General features: G+C 46.6%; 1 protein-coding gene across 1 annotated transcript in view; it reads right to left on the reverse strand.

Annotated features, from left to right (window-relative positions):
- Positions 1-17,035, reverse strand: part of IRAG2 (inositol 1,4,5-triphosphate receptor associated 2) — a gene marked incomplete at its 5' end in the record, with an annotated part of 67,781 nt that extends 50,746 nt beyond the window's left edge. Inside the window, 11 exons of the mRNA XM_079992036.1 lie at positions 1,242-1,298; positions 6,208-6,285; positions 6,393-6,443; positions 8,045-8,162; positions 9,349-9,507; positions 10,808-10,886; positions 11,311-11,357; positions 12,933-13,113; positions 14,300-14,410; positions 16,477-16,619; positions 16,713-17,035. Of these exons, the coding sequence (XP_079848162.1) occupies positions 1,242-1,298; positions 6,208-6,285; positions 6,393-6,443; positions 8,045-8,162; positions 9,349-9,507; positions 10,808-10,886; positions 11,311-11,357; positions 12,933-13,113; positions 14,300-14,410; positions 16,477-16,619; positions 16,713-17,035 (1,347 nt within the window). The remainder of the gene's footprint in view (positions 1-1,241; positions 1,299-6,207; positions 6,286-6,392; positions 6,444-8,044; positions 8,163-9,348; positions 9,508-10,807; positions 10,887-11,310; positions 11,358-12,932; positions 13,114-14,299; positions 14,411-16,476; positions 16,620-16,712) is intronic.
- Between the last annotated feature and the right edge of the window lie 214 nt (positions 17,036-17,249).

Here is a 17,249-nt window from a genome sequence, read left to right on the forward strand (position 1 = left end):
CGTTAATGTTGTGTGGTGTATTGTTTATATATTGTATTGTATTGTTTTTTCTTTCTTTTGTTTTTTCTTCTTCTTTTTCTCCTTTTCTTTTTCTTCTAGTTTGTAAGGTTTAAAAGTAATAAATATTATTTAAAAAAATAAAAATAAAATAAATAAAATAAAAACGTAATAGGGGAAAAGAAAACCAATTTAAAATATAGGTTAAAATGCAATTTAAAATGCAGCCTCATTTTAAAAGTAGCCCATGGATCAAAACCGTAAGGGCAGGGAAAACATAAGGCTCAGACTGAGTCCAAAGCAAAGGCCAGGCGGAACAGCTCTGTCTTGCAGGCCCTGCAGAAAGATGTCAAGTCCCGCAGGGCCCTAGTCTCTTGTGACAGAGCGTTCCACCAAGTCGAGGCGAGTACTGAAAAGGCCCTGGCCCTAGCTGAGACCAATCTAACCACCTTGTGACTTGGGACCTCCAAAGTGTTGTCATTTGTGGACCTTAAGGTCCTCTGTGGGGCATACCAGGAGAGGCAGTCCTGTAGGTACGTGGGTCCTAGGCTGCGTAGGGCTTTAAATGTTGAAACCAGCACCTTAAACCTGACCCTGTACTCCACCGGGAGCCAGTGCAGTTGGTAAAGCACTGGATGAATGTGATCTCGCGGCAAGGACTCTGTAAGGAGCCTCACCGTGGCATTCTGCACCTGCTGGAGTTTCTGGGTCAGCTTCAAGGGCAGCCCTGCGTAGAGTAAGTTACAATAATCAAGCCCAGAGGTGACCGTCACATGGATCACTGTCGCCAGATCAGGGCGAGAAAGGTAAGGGACCAACTGATTAATATGCACTGTAAGTGTACATAGGAGCCAGCTCTTCAGGCCCCTAATATAATATTTGAACGACCCAGGCGCCCCTAAAGTTAATGGCCATTGCCATTCAAATGGTGTGCGTTTATCACATCATGTGACTGATTAGGCAGGGTGGGGCTTACCTGCCCCCCTCCCCAATCTTTTATTCAAGTTGGTATTGGTTGACATCTGTCTGTCTCAAGAGACCATGGAGAAGTGTGCCTTTGGGGGTAAAGTCAAACCGTTGGAGAAATGGCTGTCAGTGTTACAGTGCGATGTACAAATTCAGTCCTGCAATCCCACTATCCTTAAACCTTCATTGCCAAAGCAATCTTCCCATGGCTTTCGCATCTGGCCCAGCAAAACACTGCCTAGCAAGTCTGTCTCTGCAGCACCGCAAGAGCTACTCACCTTGAGGATGGAGGCGTCTTTATTCTCCACCGTCTTTTCATACAGGTGTACTTGTATCTGGAGGAGAGGAACTGAAATTACTGTTTTGCCTTATGCCTTAAAAAAAAAAAAGGTGTTGTGATTCAAGGACCCCATCCCCGCTTGGGGGAATGAAGACACAGTATATTGGGTTAATGGGCAAGAAAAGGCCACAACTTTATTGATTACAGCATGTAAGAAGGTATTGGCTGAGGCACTGGACCACAGCAAATTTGACTCCACCCACTCGGAGAGGGGTGATTCTGACGAGGGGTTAACCACCAGTAGGGGGAGCCTGTTGATGCAAATACAACTATAAGCTCTCCCCTGATGTCACCAGGGGTCGTGCCATGCCCCCCCGCTACACAGGGCATCGGACAGGATCTACGACTGCCGGATTCCTTTAACGGAATACCCATAAGTGACAGGGTAGGTGATGGCCACACCTTGCCCTTCCATACACCAACAACACATTCCAATGCCTAACCACCAAATACCAAGAAAGTTGCGACGATTGCTACGAGGTAGGTGGAAAAAACCAAGAGGCCGGTGCCAATTCACCAATTGGAAAAAACTCCTACCAGGCCCCCTGAGCAACCAGGGCAACCAACCATGGTTCCATAGCAAGGTCGAGCATAGAATCATAGAATCATAGAGTTGGAAGAGACCACAAGGGCCATCGAGTCCAACCCCCTGCCAAGCAGGAAACACCATCAGAGCACTCCTGACATATGGTTGTCAAGCCTCTGCTTAAAGACCTCCAAAGAAGGAGACTCCACCACACTCCTTGGCAGCAAATTCCACTGTCGAACACCTCTTACTGTCAGGAAGTTCTTCCTAATGTTTAGGTGGAATCTTTTTTCTTGTAGTTTGGAACCATTGCTCCGTGTCCGCTTCTCTGGAGCAGCAGAAAACAACCTTTCTCCCTCCTCTATGTGACATCCTTTTATATATTTGAACATGGCTATCATATCACCCCTTAACCTCCTCTTCTCCAAGCTAAACATGCCCAGCTCCCTTAGCCGTTCCTCATAAGGCATTGTTTCCAGGCCTTTGACCATTTTGGTTGTCCTCCTCTGGACACGTTCCAGTTTGTCAGTGTCCTTCTTGAACTGTGGTGCCCAGAACTGGACACAGTACTCCAGGTGAGGTCTGACCAGAGCAGAATACAGTGGCACTATTACTTCCCTTGATCTAGATGCAATACTCCTATTGATGCAGCCCAGAATTGCATTGGCTTTTTTAGCTGCCGCGTCACACTGTTGGCTCATGTCAAGTTTGTGGTCAACCAAGACTCCTAGATCCTTTTCACATGTACTGCTCTCAAGCCAGGTGTCACCCATCTTGTATTTGTGCCTCTCATTTTTTTTGCCCAAGTGCAGTACTTTACATTTCTCCCTATTAAAATTCATCTTGTTTGTTTTGGCCCAGCAAGAAGCTACGCCCTAAAGGGAGTGGTGGGTGGGTGACTCGTGGAAAATCTGAAGCGCAATGGCGGAGAGAGCTGGCGCGGCCGCATTTGAGCGGCTAAACCACGCCCCCCACGGTGGCACCCGATTGGGTGCCCAACTGGGAGGCGTGGCGCGCCAGCGATGATGAGAGGGCAGGGGGCAGAATGCCCCCTGCGTGACACGGGAATCGTCTCCTGCTCACAATCCCTCCCCTCCGGAAGGAGGAGAGGCTTTCTCGAAGTTGCTTCAGAGTGCAGAAGATGCTTTAAATCCACTCTGCAGGTTGTGGGCTGCAAAGGGTCTTGAATGCTCAAACTCTGGGTCTTCCCAGAGATGTCTTTCTTGGCCAGTTTGGAGCTCCCCAACCCTGCTCAGGGCCCTTGCTTCAGATTCAGACGCTGTGATTCCTCCATTGCAGTGGGGATGGATCCCTATGTCCTATGGGATCCCTTCCAATACTACGGTTCTAGGATTCCATTATTTCCTTCCTCGACCAGGTACCAGCCACTCTGAAGGAGAGCCACCAATGAGTGGCTGAAAATGGCGAAGCCAGGTTGTATGGAGAGTTCCTGACCCCCTGCCAGGCAGAAATAATGACACATGACACAATTATTAAGGCTAATGGGCTAAAAAAGGCCACAACTTTATTGATTACAGGTGATGAGCGGTATTGGCTTAGGCATTGGACTTAACCGACTATATCTGACTCCAGCCCGTCTGCTTGAAGTCCAGGAAGGGTTAACACCAGTAGGGGGAGTCCTGGTGATGCACATCAACTAGGAGCTCCCCCTGGGTCACCAATAGGGTCCCTCACCTCCCTAGGCTTTGGAAAGGGCCACCCCCCCCCCCGGAATCCTTTACCGGACTACCCTTCAATATGCGGGGCAGGTGATGGCGCTACCTCCCCTTTCCCCATCTACAGAACTTTCCAATGCCTAACCGCCAGTACCCAGAAAGTCGTGACGATTTGCTACGAGGTAGGCAAAAACCAAGTGGCTGGTACCAATTTGCCAAGTGAAAAAATTACTACCAGGCCCCTCAACGGTGACCAACCGAGGTCCATAGCAAGGTCAAAGGAAGAAAACTTTAAAGGGCGGAAGGGTGGGAAAACTGGAGCAGCTGGCAAGTGGACAAAGAGGGAGATCCCCGGCCGCATCCTGCTTTTAAGGGGCAGGCCACACCCCCAGAACAACCCGATTGGCCAGCCAGAGGGTGATGCAGCCGGGAATCCCCCAGTTGTGCAGGGGCTGGCCTCCCACCCCCTGGGCACGTGGAAGGGCTGTGAAGCCCGCAACTTCACCTCCTCCCTAAGGCAGAGGTGGCTTTAGCATCAACAAGGTATGAACTGTCGTTGATACTGATGAAGGAGGAGGGTTTCTCCATCAAGCCACCTCTCTGAAGGAAAAACTGGCCTGTCTTACTGCCCTGGATTTTGTCACTAGCTCTGTTCCTCCTCCTGATCTCGGGGCTGGGGAAGGCCTTCAGGGGATGAATTACGTCTTCATCAAGGGCAAGAGAGAGAGAACCGCCACTGACATCAAGAGCTTGCTGTTCTTCCAAACAGTGGAGGGAGACATCCAACCACAGTGGTACCTTGGTTCTCAAACGCCTTGGTTCCCAAGCGCTGCAAACTCGGAAGTAAGTGTTCCAGTTTTCGAATGTTTTTCGGAAGCCAAACATCCGATGCGGCTATCGGCTATTGTTTCCGGGGCGCCTGCCCCAGTCAGAAGCCATGCCTTGGTTTTCAAACATTTCAGAAGTTGAACAGATTAAGTTTGGTGCTTTTGTTCCTGCTATTTATTTTGCGTTTTTGTTTCTGAGGCTTTTTCTGTTAATTTGTTTTTGTGACTGTGTGGAACCCAGTTCAGCTACTGATTGATTGATTGATTGATTGTGGAACTGCGGAATTGGATAAAAGTCCCCCATCCAAACAATGACTATCATCAGTGCAGGTAAGATTTTTTTTTTTTTTTTAATTTTCATCATCTGTCTGATTTATTTTATAGTACAGTACATAGATTATTGCTTTTATTTTATGGATCAATGGTCTCGTTCGATAGTAAAATTCATGTTAAATTGCTGTTTTAAGGGTTGTTTTTAAAAGTCTGGAACGGATTAATCCGTTTTGCCTTACTTCCTATAGGAAAGTGTGCCCTGGTTTTGGAATGCTTTGGTTTTGGAACAGACTTCCAGAACGGATTAAGTTTGAGAACTAAGGTACCACTGTAACTTGTTCCATCAGCACTTGAGCAATGGATCTGTCCCTGCTCTTGTTTCCCATGTGCACCACCTAAATCTGTTCTAGGGGTTATCCCAATGCTCCAGAGCAGATTTGGGGGCTGGACATGCAGAGGGAGAGAAGAGGGGGAGAAAATTCAACTACGCACATCGTAGTCCTTGCACTGATAGAAGGAGGTAGCTGCATACTGCACCGAATATGCACAGAAGAGAACGATACAGCCCTGTTATAAAAACTGTTAACTTTAAGAACTGGAGCTTGATCTTGCTTTCTCCTCCTCCCTCCTGTTTCCTTTTCCTTGTGTGTGATGTCTCATCTTCCCTGTCTTTTTAAATTGGGAGCCTGCGGGGACTTAAGTACTGGTTTTTGTGTGCTGCTTTGAAAGCCTTTTTGGGTGGGCCATAAATGCCACAAATAAAATATAACCCCCAGGTCAAAAGGAGGAGCTGTTAGAGCAGGAGAAAGCTCCATCCAGTCTTTTATACTCTACATAGAATGTCAGGATAAAAATCTCCCAGATAATTTTAAAATAAAATAAAAAAATCTAATATTCATGTCCTCAGAATATCTGACATCAGGAGAGTTTTAAAGGGCAAGTTGATTTCAGCTCTAGTTGTCAGAGAAGCCAGTGAATTCATTATGGTTTTTACATAACGTTCTACCTTGGAAATTGAGTGCAAAATTGCAAAAACTTAAGGTTTACATTGAGGAATCTGACCTATTTCAGTTTGGCAACTCAGATTTAAAAAGAGTGCTCATTTGCTTACAGGTAAGCTGATTGACGATTTACAGTGGTGTCTCGCAAGACAAAATTAATTCGTTCCACGAGTTGCTTCGTCTTGCAATTTTTTCGTCTTGCGGAGCGCGGATTCCCCGGGTATTAACAGCTTTAAGAAAAAGGAAGCAAACCCGCAAGACGTTTTCGTCTTGCGAAGCAAGCCCATAGGGAAATTTGTCTTGCGAAGCACCTCGAAAAACGGAAAACCCTTTCGTCTAGCGAGTTTTTCGTCTTGCGAGGCATTTGCCTTGCGGGGCACCACTGTAAGCTGAAGCATCTCTTAAAAAACAAATCTTAAAATAAAAACTGCACAGCACCCTATAGCACGCATGCACACACATGCTTAATCCTTGAGGAAGAAAGAGTCCCTAAACCTCCTGCCATCTTGCTTATAGATGTCCTGGAGAAATATTTGGCATTTGAAGCCCTGCATTGAACCATTGCTTCCCCACACTGAAAATAAGTGTTGCAAGCACCTACTTGGAGTTCAGCCATATTTCTTGACAGCTCTGAGATCTTCTTCCGGAGACCATTCGAATCCAGAGTGTCCCTAATATTCTGGATTAAAGCAGATGCTATTTATTATGCACAGCAAGACTAGCCAGCAAGACATTTCCCAGCGTATGAAACTGTCTGCAGACAATTCGCACGCAATTCACACTTGCCTCTTCTTGTAGAGATGAGATCTTGATGATGAGGGACTGATTCTCCTTTTCCTGGTGTAAAAAGGAAAGGGGGGGATGGTTTGAGAAACTGCCAACACACATACACCCACCCACCCAGTTATTCAGGGCCACTAGACACAACTACCATGTAAATATTGAATGTTTTCCCCGTCCCACCTGTGGAAAACTCTGCCCTCAATTTATGGAAAATTGGGGATGTCTTCGGTTATAATCACCAAAGAGCTTTAAGTCACATAGGTAAAGGACCCCTGACCATTAGGTCCAGTTGTGACTGACTCTGGGGTTGCAGCGCTCATCTTGCTTTATTGGCCGAGGGAGCCGGCGTACAGCTTCCAGGTCATGTGGCCAGCATGACTAAGCCGCTTCTGGCGAACCAGAGCAGCGCACGGAAACGCTGTTTACCTTCCTTCTGGAAGTATTTATCTACTTGCACTTTGGCGTGCTTAGGTTGGCAGGATTTAAGTCACATAGTGACCTATAAATAGGGTTGACTGACAACTGTCAATTTCAGTTTTCACATTTGTGTATCAGTTTGCTCTCTTTTTTATAAAGTCCTTATGAAAGCTCATCAGCATTTTAGTGCAATTTGTAATACTGCATACGCATTTTGTCAGACATACACATTTCCCTCAACATAATGCATTTTTGTATGTCGTTTTCACTGACATGTGCATTTGTATGTCGTTTACATTACTATATAGCTATTATATTTTAGTATATTTAGTATATTTTAGTACATTACTATATAGCTATTGGGGACGCAGGTGGCGCTGTGGGTTAAAGCCTCAGCGCCTAGGGCTTGCCGATCGAAAGGTCGGCGGTTCGAATCCCTGCGGCAGGGTGCGCTCCCGCTGCTCGGTCGGTCCCAGCGCCTGCCAACCTAGCAGTTCGAAAGCACCTTCGGGTGCCAGTAGATAAATAGGGACCGCTTACCAGCGGGAAGGTAAACGGCGTTTCCGTGTGCGGCTCTGGCTCGCCAGAGCAGCTTCGTCACGCTGGCCACGTGACCCGGAAGTGTCTGCGGACAGCGCTGGCTCCCGGCCTCTAGAGTGAGATGAGCGCACAACCCCAGAGTCTGTCAAGACTGGCCCGTATGGGCAGGGGTACCTTTACCTTTACCTTTATATAGCTATTATATTTTAGTATGCATTACTTGATTGGGGAACTGCACAGCGAAATTTGGAGAAGTGCAAATTTCAAAGGACTTAATGCACTGTTAGCGACGCGGGTGGTGCTGTGGGTTAAACCACAGAGCCTAGGGCTTGCCGATCAGAAGGTCGGCGGTTCGAATCCCCGCAACGCGGTGAGCTCCCATTGCTTGGTCCCAGCTCCTGCCAACCTAGCAGTTCGAAAACATGTCAAAGTGCAAGTAGATAAATAGGTACCGCTCCGGCGTGAAGGTAAACGGCATTTCCGTGTGCTGCTCTGGTTCGCCAGAAGTGGCTTAGTCATGCTGGCCACATGACCTGGAAGCTGTATGCCGGCTCCCTCGGCCAATAAAGCAAGATGAGCGCCGCAACCCCAGTCGGTCACAACTGAACCTAGTGGTCAGGGGTCCCTTTACCTTTACCTTAATGCACTGTTAAGCCTCAGTCAATAAACACTGTCTGAAATGGTTCAAGTCCACCTACCAGCTGCTTATTCTGGGCTGCTGTTCTCAGTCTTTTTTCCTCTGCAGTATTAAGGTTATTCTTTGCTTCCTCCAGCTCCTCTTTTAAGGTTTTCACTCGGGCCACAGACTGCTGGAAACTGAAAGAACCAAAATCACCAAGCCTGTTATGATGAGCAACATGCTGTTGTTATAGGGCATTTTAGAAATAAATAAATAAAAATTAAATTAAAATAGACTGGCAGGATTTTCCTACTCTGAGTGACCGTCTCCAATCTGGCAAGAGGAAATGAAGACATTTGGATTGCTCTGTCCCTGTTGCTTCAACGACATGGCATCAAAATAAAAATATGGACAGCAGCCATTAGCAGAAAGGGTTGCAGCTCAGTTTACGAGCACCCATTTTCCATGCAGAAGGTCCCTGGTTCAGTCCCTGGCATCTCCAGGTACAACTGAGAGAGACTCCTGCCCCGAACCCTGGAGAACTTCTGCCAATCAGCACAGCCCATATGGAACTAGGTGGACCAATGGTCTGACGCTGTATAACACAGCTTCCCATGTTGCTAAATCAGTGCTGGCTCCAGGGCTTGGAATAAGGTTACCAGACTTTTTTCAATGAATCCGGGGACACTATCAATCAATTAAAAAAAAAAAAAAGAGGGAAAAAGTTATTTTAAAAAAAGAAGTAATATCTTCTCTTCTGTGGTCTCCTCTGTTGTGTGGCCTTCCAGTGGCGTAGCGTGGGAGGTGCAGGGGGGGGGCTGGCCGCACCGGGCGCAACATCTGGGGTTAGGGCAAATCCACGGGTTAGGGGGCACAAATCCACGGGTTAGGGGGCGCAAATTACTTGCCTTGCCCCGGGTGCTGACAACCCACGCTACGCCACTGTGGCCTTCCTCTGGGTCCCAGCCTTTCTTGGAGTGCTAGCTGTGCTTCCTCCCTCCCCTCCTTGTACTGTGATCCCCTACAGACTTACTCAGGAGTAAGCGTTAGCAGAAACTCCCTCCTCCTGCTGCTGCCCTGCCTGCCTGTCTGCCCATCTCCTGTGCAGGCATCGTCTGGCAGCTGCCCATCTGTGCCGGTGGCAAGCGAGCAGGAGGAGACATGCTTAGGGAAGATCTGCTTGTCTCCTGCTCACCTCTTATCTGCGATGGCCAACCAGATGGCCACTGGAGAAGATGACCAGTACCACGCCTCTCCACCCAACTGCTCCAAGTTTTCCCCAACCATTGGAGAAGATTTAGGGGTGGGGGGAGTTCTGCTGCACCTGTAGAAGCAGTTCCGCTCGTGCATTGGTTTAGTTGGACTCAACCCAAAATGTCCCACCTTTTTATCTGATTATTCAGCTCCACATTGTCCTCCACTAATCTGTTGTTGGTCTCCTCCATGGCGTCCAGAGCTGTCTTCAACTGGTTGTTCTCCTCTTGAAGTTTCTGATTGCTGAATTGAAGATCTGCTACACAAGTGATCAAGTCAGAGGTTTCCCTGGATGCACAAGGAACAAAAGGCCCTGATCAGCTGCCATGTCTGCATTCTTCACATTTTGACGGGAGGGTTCCAGCTTCAAAGATCAAAACCCAACGTCTCCCATTTCTTTTGCATCTTTCTAGCTGAACTGCCAACCATCCCCAGCACCAGCTGTGGGTAGCCAGCTGCCCTCTGGGCCTGAGCACCCAATCAAAAGTGGCTTTGCACCATGCTGACGTCCCCATTTCCTCACCCTTCCCAGTCAGTAGCAGGGACAGCACTGTTAGGAGGCTGCTTTCCACTCTGTTAACTTACGTTCCTCCAAAATCCTCTCATATCTTCGAAATCCCCCGTCATTAAAGCTTCCCTTTCCACCAACCCATGCTTGTCCCTCAGCTGCAAATGCCAGCAAACTGCAGATTGGGTACGTGCCCTACTAATGCAAATAACGTTTTAAAAAGGGGAAGGCAATGCAGTGGTAGCCATGAGTAGTTCATCACCAGTGCCCTATGATGGCATCACTTCCTGGCCCAGAAGACGACTAAATTGTTTGTGTGGTGTATGACAAAGGTCTCATGGGCTACACCAGAGACTGCTCCAAAAGGCTGATCAAACTTAGAGGATTTTGTCTGTCAGTCGTATTTGAAAAGAGAGGGGGACTCTGTGACTACAAAGGGATTTAGCATCGCACTCTCAGATTAGAAAGTGGCCGAGCATAGAACTCTTTGTTTTTAAGTGATAATTTAGCAAGTATAAATGTTTAATCTCTGTATGCATATCGCTGAAGGGTTTAACATTGGAAAATTCCATTGCAGCATACTGAAGCTCTCTGATTAACTGTTGATGCTCTCTGCTCCTACACGTGAGTGTTTAACCTTAGATCACATGATCAAGGTATTCAATTGCAAATCTCCATCTTGGAGGCAGTTGTCGGTTTAGTCTTCTCTCTGGGAGCCACAGAGAACAAAAGAATATGATAATGATGCCTCTCAAGGAGTGCATAAGCTTAGCCTGGATGCAGGCTAATATAGGGTTTGGGAGAGACATAGCTTTGATTTTTGCTCTAATAGTATGTTATGTATTTAAGAAGAACCACCTATGCTTGAATATGCATATGCTTTATACAACTTTCTGGATGTATCATTGGCTGTTTCGTACCTGTTCTGAAGAAGTTCTGGTTAGCAAAGCATTGATTCACATTTATGGGTCTGGACATTTTTTTATTCCAAAAGGGTTCAGTTTTTTATGCATCCAATTGCTTCAAATAACAATTTTAATATCTGAAATAGCTTATAAAAATATTTTAAAAGTGACTCACAAGTCTCCTCTGGACACATCGCCACCAAGTGCCTCTAGGCTTCCGGAAGTTACATTCAACCTCACAAGAGGACTTTTGGCTGAAAAAAGAGGTTTCCTGTTACAGCTCAAGAGACAGACATTGGTACAGAGCATTTTGGGTTTTTCTCACTTTCTGCTGACATCTCCACACAACACATCACCCTCCCCCCACCCTTCCTGACCTTCCCCACACCTCTTGCAGTTCCTTTAATAATATCCCAGCCAATACTTTCCAAGCGCTTTAAACCCACAGTGAGCATTTTCTTCCCCTCACTTCCCCTCCCATGGCTGGAGAAGATTCCTTCATCCATCCCCCTCAAGCATATTTGTCTTTGCATCCCCTTCACTAATCCTCTGCATGCACTGGCTATTTGCAAACCCCTTTCAGCTACAGGACAGCACCCACAAGTCTTAAGTTGCATGCTGCTTCTAGTACACTTTTCAGTAAATTAAGTCTTCCATAATACAGAGAGCAGCTGATACCTGCTGGCATCCTTTCTCTGGTTGTATCTGTAGCAGATGGTTCTTTCCTGGAATGAAAAAACAAAAACAAAACCACCCTACATATTTATTTCCTGTTTTAACATGAATTTAGAGTTTTAACAAAAATCACTTTTCATCAGGAGCAAGAGAAAACTCTGCACTTTTTTTGCAGTTTTATTTCAGTGTCGGAAAACATTTTCCCTTCTGCCCCACCCCCCAACTGCTTGCAAAAAAACAGTTTTAGCTATGCAGCATCATATGTGATAATACATGAGCCCTGATTGGGTGGGAACATTAATGACAAACAGGTTTCAAAAAAGGAACAAAATAAACACAAAGTGGTTATTTTTTGAGGGGCTGGGAGGCGCCATTCCTCCTCAAACCATTCGTTTAATTATAAAAGCTGGAAGCAGAGGATACTTGGAGCAGCTCTGCATTTCACTACGCAGAAGAGGTCTCTAGCTTACAGCAACAGCAGCTCAAAACCAACTCAGTGTTACATTTTGCCTAATTGTAATGTTGCAGCAGCTTCCCATTCCAGTAATCCAAAATTGGGCCCAAATCACAAGATTGCGGACAGCAACTTAGTACTGAACACTTCAGCTAGCAAACAGCTTCCTCCCCTTACTCATAAGTTTTCTGTTCTCGTATCTGTGCTCTCTCTCACACATATCACATTGGAGTACAGAACATGAAGGAAACCCAGCAAAATTTACCGCAGTGGTTCTCAAGCTTTTTCCTCTGAGCCACACTTTCAGAGTGAAAATTTGCTCGTGCCCCACCAATTTTGTTTATTGATAAGAAATACATTTTGGGGGGGGGGGGGACAACGACACCAACTTCTAGCAGTGCTTGATTTATAACACAGAACAAAACTACTTTATAATATGATCATGGGACATCCAGAAAGTATAAAAAGGTAAAGGTAAAGGACCCCTGGATGGTTAAGTCCAGTCAAAGGCGACTATGGGGTTGTGGCGCTCATCTCGCTTTCAGGCCAAGGGAGCCGGCATTTGTCCACAGACAGCTTTCCAGGTCATGTGGCCAGAATGACTAAACCGCTACTGATGCATGGAGGACCATGACCAGTGCCAGAGCACATGGAAACACTGTTTACCTTCCCGCTGCAGCAGTACCTATTTATCTACTTGCACTGGCGTGCTTTCAAACTGCTAGGTTGTCAGGAGCTGGAACAGAACAACTGGAGTTCACCCCGTTGCGGGGATTTGAACCGCCAACCTTCCGATCAGCAAGCCCAAGAGGCTCAGTGGTTTAGACCACAGCACCACCCGCATCTGTGCCAGAAAGTATAATGCTATGCAGCCACATAATAACAGGAATCATTCCCCAAATATAACTATGAAATTGCCTTCTCCAGCACCCTGCTTGAACGGTGATTCTGGGTCACAGTTAGGATTGTACTCAGTATTGCTTGATACCCATATTGGACCATATGTTGAACCAAATATTGAAAAAGTGCATTTACTTCCCCCAAAGAGTCCTGGGTATTATTAATGGTTCTGGGAATTGTAGCTCTGAGTCGTAGACCATGGGTACTTTGGGCAAAGTCACGTGCATTAAATGCATGCAACCCAAGAAGACTTGCAAGACCCGTCAGTTACCAGCTTCTCCTGCAGTCGTCAATCCATTCCTTCATGATGGCATGATACGTTTCCAAGTCCATGGAGATGTCCCTTTGATCAGGATCAAGCATGTTGCACAGCTCCTCAAGACTGCTGTCCTCAGAACTCCGGCTAGTTGTGTATCTCACAAAGTCAACTAATTTGGAAACAGCCACTTTGCCTAAAGACAACAGCAACAATGAACACTAAGAGCTTGCCCACACCTCCCCTTTCTTAGCTGCTCCCTCCTGGAAAAAACTCACTCTTTACCGCTGACTCAGAACAAATGGCAACCGGGTTTCCCATGGATTGCTGTTCATTCCAATTAGGGGTAAAGAGCAAGTGGGAATATTCTGAGACTCATGCTTTCTAGGTACTGGACAAGCAGAAGTGTGGACTGTTAAGTATAACTGATTTAATTCACACAGAAATGAACAAAGTATGTGCATTAATGAAGATTTAAAATAGAAAATGGCTAAATGCGTATTGCTAACATTGGCGTTTTTCCACAGTAGTTTTTCTAAGGGACTCTAAGGTCCTAAATGGGTTAATGATTATAACTTTTCTGTTCCCCTACTGTTGTAACCTTAGATCATGTGATGAAGGCACTGAGCTGCAAATCTCCATTTTGAAGGGAGTTGCCTTTGTGTCTTTTCTCTCAAGGCACTGTGAAGTAAGGACATGTAAAAGACTCCCTGATAGAGAGAGAAAACAGTTCCAAGCTAAAATGGATGCTGTGGGAAGAGACAGACCCCTGGTTCTAGATCTCTTAGAATTATTTCATATTTTACCCGGCTTGTGCCAGACAGCACAAGACATTGCACGGATGTTTTGAGTGTACATTTGAATTTTTAATTTTGTTTCGAACGTTCTGCCAGCAAATGTTCGAATAATGTTTTTAAGAGCCTAGACAATGCTTCGTTTCTAAAAGGAGTCAGTTCTTTTACTTCCAGTCACTTCAAACTGTGCAATATTAATACCTGCAACAAGGATGACCCCACAGTCAAAGCACCCAGGTCTTGTTTCATAAGCAGAAATATTTCGAGGTCAACATACCTTGATCTAGGTCGACATCTACCGGGGAGAAGTGTGCCTCCCCAGGACAAACGGTCAGTTACCAGTGGGGGCTGAAATTCCTGGCTGGCCCCATGAAAAAATGGCACTGCCCTAATATGGATTTGTATATAACAGCATTATCCAAAAAATACCATACAGGTCCCTAGTGACCACATTCCAAACACACTTAAGGCTCAGAGAATTTGGGTATGCTCAACACTATTTTATGGAGCAAATTAACAAATAAACAAATACACCTGTAAGCTTCCAACAGTTGCAAGAGAAGGTTTTCGGGGCTGGTGTTTTTTTACCTCTCCTTTCTATGTCGCAAGCAGAGAACATAGTAGTCAAAAGGTCTTCCTCACAGATCAGGCTTACTTCAGCGCTTTCGTCATCTTTGTTCTCTGCTGACAGTCTCCATCCTACAAAGGGAAAGGGCACTGACAGGAGATTTGTTTTCCATGCAGTATTACGAGTCTCGATTACCAGGGAGCCTGCAGCAGGGCTACAAGTTCTGTACACAGTTTGTCCTAGACCCGAAATAGAGTTGCATAAAAAATCCAACTAAAGTTTTAGATTCCTTGAATTGCATTTGAAGGCAATGTTGCTTTTTTTTAAGTTCAGCTCTGAGGGATACTTTAAAAAAGCACTAGATGTTTAAATACTAGCTACTCTCTTACCTAAGGGACACGGGTGGCGCTGTGGGTTAAACCACAGAGCCTAGGGCTTGCCAATCAGAAGGTCGGCAGTTCGAATCCCCACGACGGGATGAGTGCCTGTTGTTCGGTCCCTGCTCCTGCCAACCTAGCAGAAGGTCGGTGGTTCGAATCCCCGCGACGGGGTGAGTTTCTGTTGCTCGGTCCCTGCTCCTGCCAACCCAGCAGTTCAAAAGCATATCAAAGTGCAAGTAGATAAATAGGTACCACTCCGGCGGGAAGATAAATGGCGTTTCCGTGCGCTGCTCTGGTTCGCCCAGAAGCGGCTTAGTCATGCTGGCCACATGACCCGGAAGCTGTATGCCGGCTCCCTTGGCCAATAAAGTGAGATGAGTGCCACAACCCCAGAGTCAGCCACGACTGGACCTAATGGTCAGGGGTCCCTTTACCTTTACCTACTCTCTTACATAAGATCATAAGATGAACTTTGCTGGATCAATAAACAATAAACAATAATTTTATTATTCATATATGTCACCCATCCGACCGGTTGCCCCAGCCACCCTAGGTGGCTCCCAACAGAATATTAAAAACACAATAAAATATCAAACGTTACAAAACTTCCCTATACAGGGCTGCCTTCAGGTGTTTTCTAAAATTCAGATAGTTGTTTAGTTCCTCAACATCTGATGGGAGGGCGTTCCACAGGGCGGGTGCCACTACCAAGAAGGCCCTCTGCCTGGTTCCCTGTAAGCTCACTTCTCTCAATGAGGGAACCACCAGAAGGCCCTTGGAGCTGGACCTCAGTGTCCAGGCTGAAAGATTGGGGGTGGAGACACTCAGTGCTATTTTCTAGAAAAGGAGGTGCCAGAACTCACCATGAACACCTCCCTTGTTCTCTTAAAATGGCAATGGCACACACCTGAGAGGTGCCAGAACTGATTATACAGGGCTGAGGCCGTTTAGGCCTTTAAAGGCCAGCACCAACACTTTGAATTACACCTGGAAACGTACTGGAACCAATGTAGTTCTTTTAGGACCAGTGTTCTATGGTCCCAGTGGCCACTCTCAGTCACTAGTTTAGCTGCTACATTCTGGATTAGTTGTGGTTTCTGAGTCATCTTCAAAGGTAGCCCCACGTAAAGCGCATTGCAGTAACCAGAACATGTACCACTCTGGCGAAACTGGTAAAGGACCCCTGGACGGTTAAGCCCAGTCAAAGACGACTATGAGATGCAGCGCTCATCCCACTTTCAGGTCAAGGGAGCCAGCGTTTGTCCACAGACAGTTTTCCGGGTCATGTGGCCAGCATGACTAAACCACTTCTGGCAAAACCAGAGCAGCGCATGGAAACACCGTTTACCTTCCTGCTGCAGCGGTATCTATTTATCTATTTGCACTGGTGTGCTTTCAAACTGCTAGGTTGGCAGGAGCTGGGACAGAGCAACAGGAGCTCACCCTGTCGCGGGTATTCGAACTGCCGACCTTCTGATCGGCAAGCCCAAGAGGCTCAGTGGTTTAGACGACAGTGCCACCCGCATCCCTTCTGGCAAGACAATACATAGGCAGATAGGGGCTGAACCGGCTTACCAGTTGGAGCTGGTAAATAGCTGCCCTGGACATAGAATTAACCTGTGACCCCATGGACAGCTGCGAGTCCAAAATGGCTCCCAGGCTGCGCACCTAACTCATGACCCCTAGCAACTAAGATTTTGAAGCATTTACATTTTTGCCATTCTTTCTGCGAGTTTGCATTTTGTGCCAAAGTCTTTGACAGGAGCCAGCATCCCCTTTTTATTTAGAAAGAACCAGGCCTTTTGCCCTTTCCTTACCCAAAGAGAGTCTCTTGCTGACAGGAGAGTTAAGCTCCCGGGCAGACAAATTTGGGCTTGAGGTGATGTAGCCACATTCCTGAGAAGCTGCAGCCTTCTGCTCTGCACTGGGGGAAGCAGGCAGCTGACTGGGAGAAGATTCCCTGCATTTGGAAAAGCACGGAGAGCTTACTCCCTGGCCTAGAAAAAGCCACGACTTGTTGGCTCTCTCTTTGTTTCTACCACCTGAAACGGACTCTGAGCGGATGTCCGAGAGGCGCCGGTGACTCGGTGATGCCGCTTGACGACTCGGGGAGAAGACATTATCGCTGAAGGGGCTCAGCAGGTTGTCATAGCCCTGCGCATTGTTGTCACTCGCTTTCAGGGTCCTTTTCTTTAAGATCTCCTCCAAGTTTTTCTTCACATTGCCCTGCGGGCTGTCAAAGTTCTTGGACTGGAATTTTGGGATCTGCAGAGCAGGATTGGAGGCCTGGTCCTTCATCTTGATGTTCTGGAGCTTCCGGCAAAGGCTGTCGACGGGGTGATGGTGGCGTTTGTCGCGACTGCTTCCGGAGGACATTTCTCCCCTTCTTTTCATCCGTTTCTTTAACAAAAGGGAACTGCAAAACAATGGATTTCATCTTCCAATGCAAATTATTGCTCTGATATTACAGTCAAGTACAGTGGTACCTCAGATTACAGACACTTCAGGTTACAGACTCCGCTAACCCAGAAATAGTGTTTCAGGTTAACAACTTTGCTTCAGGATGAGAACAGAAATCATGCTCCGGCGG

This window comes from Podarcis cretensis (assembly GCF_951804945.1).
Source record: "Podarcis cretensis genome assembly, chromosome: 10".
Taxonomy (NCBI): domain Eukaryota; kingdom Metazoa; phylum Chordata; class Lepidosauria; order Squamata; family Lacertidae; genus Podarcis; species Podarcis cretensis.